Below are 2,399 nucleotides of genomic sequence, written 5' to 3' on the forward strand. Positions count from 1 at the left end.
GTGGTATGATCGATTATGGTAATTGACTTATTATTGTAAGTATAAAATATTTGCATTGTATGTGTTCTTTTAAGTTTATGAAATGTTTATGTCATTATTATGATTTGACTATTTAAGCTTAATATAGGATGGCAAAGGTTGTATGTGATTTAAATGTTATATAGAAGTTAATTTGCATGACCGGATATATATATAATAAATTGATTTGAGTGTGTATATGAAATTTTGACATGATTTATATTGTATGGAATTGGCACATTTTGAATCGGCCAAAGCACTTGGAAAATGGCTAATGTTAGTCAAGTGAGTAAAGTATGAATTGGTTTTATATGTATTTTAGGCTTAATAATTAACATGCGAATTGGGTGTAAATTGTATGGTTAGTTTGCTAGTTAAATAGAAGATAAGATGAATGGCAAAGCATACACATGTTTTGGACTTAAATGGGAAGTTAGGCATTTATGTCTTATTAGTTGAGTTAAAAAAAAAGTGCTTATTTGATAAGGTTAAATGCATTTGTGGCTAAGATGTTTATATGCTAAACTTGACTATTTGGTGAAATTAATTATGCTGCATTTTCTAATGGACAATAAGTCGAGCGATATAGATTGTTTGGTTTTATGCACATGAATAGAAGTATGAATTAATATGTTTGATATTTAGCTTAAGAAGTAAAAAAAAATGTTTGGATGTCTTAATGTATGCGCATGGAATTTGTAATGTGATGAGCCATCTTATAATTTGATTTTTGAATTATTGGAGTAAGAAGTATATATGTTTTGAATGGTGGGTTTTTAAAGCATGTGTAATATGACTATTTTGAGCCGTGTTTTATATGGTAATGCGTTGTAACCCTATTCTGGCAACGGATACGGGTTATGAGTGTTACAGTCACATTGCGGCTAGCTTTCACAAATATTATAAGAATGCAGACTGGAAGAGACAAGTCGTAGCAATGGGTAAATGATAACTTTATATTTTCAATATAAGTTGTAATGTTTTATGTTATCAACTTACTAGAACTTATTTTTTCTTAATACGTATGCAGCGTACGAGTTAGAGCCACATATTTTTCGGCAAACAATGATCCTACTTGAGAGTGACATGGAGGGGCAGACAAACACATCTTTCTGACAATGGTTGGGCACAATGGAGCCGTGGCAGTAGGCTCAAAGTTTTGACGAAGGCTCAAAGTTTTGACGAAGGCTTTCGTTATGGCCAAATGACCACAAACTTAGTCGAAGGGATCAACGCTGTCTTGTTGAAAACACGTCATCTTTCGATTGCATCTGTATTTTCTGCCACATATTTTTCGACAAACAATGATCCTACTTGAGAGTGACATGGAGGGGCAGACAAACACATCTTTCTGACAATGGTTGGGCACAATGGAGCCGTGGCAGTAGGCTCAAAGTTTTGACGAAGGCTTTCGTTATGGCCAAATGACCACACACTTAGTCGAAGGGATTAACGCTGTCTTGTTGAAAACACGTCATCTTTCGATTGCATCTGTATTTTCTGCTACTTTCTACAGGTTGGCTACTTTGAAGCCAAGAATGGGTCAGCAGCAAGTCGATCAGATTCAGGCGGGACACGTGTTTGTAGAAACCTGTCAGGGATGTAATGGTCGTAAACCGTCGGTTGGCGAGGTAAATGAATGTAGAAATATATTCACGAAGACTTGAAACGTTTCGAGTTACTGAGACCATCAGTCGTCGACTTGGTATACCAACTAGGTCCTACGGAGTTGATCTCCGGAACAGACAATGCGAGTGCAAGAGGTTCGAAATAGTTTATTATTCCTGTGCACATGTCGTGGCAGTGTGTGCTAAAGTCAACCTTGATGTTGAACAATATGTCGATGATGTGTACACGCTGGAGCACACATTGTGTGTCTGGGACAATGAGTTCCCCGTGTTGCCTAACCTATCTACGTGGGAGGTGCCACCGACGAATTTCGAGCTTCTCTCAGACAGAGGGCTACGGAAGAATCCAAGGGGTCGTCCGCAGTCAAGCAGAATCCATAATGAGAAGGACATTAGGGAGAAATCTGACGGAAAGCGTTGTGGAATATACAGGTTAAGTGGTCATAGTCGGAATAAATGTCCTAACTGAAACTTTCATGTTGGACAGTTGTCCGGATCGGGTCAGAATTGACCTAATGCTGTAAAATTTTTATGTATAGTGTTATAAAAAGTATAATTCATTTGAAATAATTTTTATTATTCAGCTTATGCTTATGCTTAAATTGTATCCAAATTGTATCCAAACTAAGTTATAAAATACCATGTGCGCATTTGGAATTATTAAAATTATATCGAAAATGGAGGCATTTATAATTGGATTCAGCTTTAATATAATGAAAAAATAGAATAATTAAATTTATACAAAAAAGTTCA

General features: G+C 35.9%; 1 protein-coding gene across 1 annotated transcript; it reads left to right on the plus strand.

The window, feature by feature from the left end:
* Window positions 1–1,653: 1,653 nt before the first annotated feature.
* LOC105797728 (uncharacterized) lies at window positions 1,654–2,115 on the plus strand. The gene has a single exon (XM_012627656.1). The coding sequence runs from the start codon at window positions 1,654–1,656 to the stop codon at window positions 2,113–2,115; it is 462 nt and encodes a 153-aa protein (XP_012483110.1).
* The last annotated feature ends 284 nt before the right edge of the window (window positions 2,116–2,399 follow it).

The sequence above is a fragment of the Gossypium raimondii genome, chromosome 9, assembly GCF_025698545.1.
Source record: "Gossypium raimondii isolate GPD5lz chromosome 9, ASM2569854v1, whole genome shotgun sequence".
Lineage (NCBI taxonomy): Eukaryota > Viridiplantae > Streptophyta > Magnoliopsida > Malvales > Malvaceae > Gossypium > Gossypium raimondii.

Coding starts and splice junctions, on each gene's coding strand:
- LOC105797728 (XM_012627656.1), top strand. CDS start 1,654: ATGAATGTAGAAATATATTCACGAAGACTTGAAACGTTTCGAGTTACT.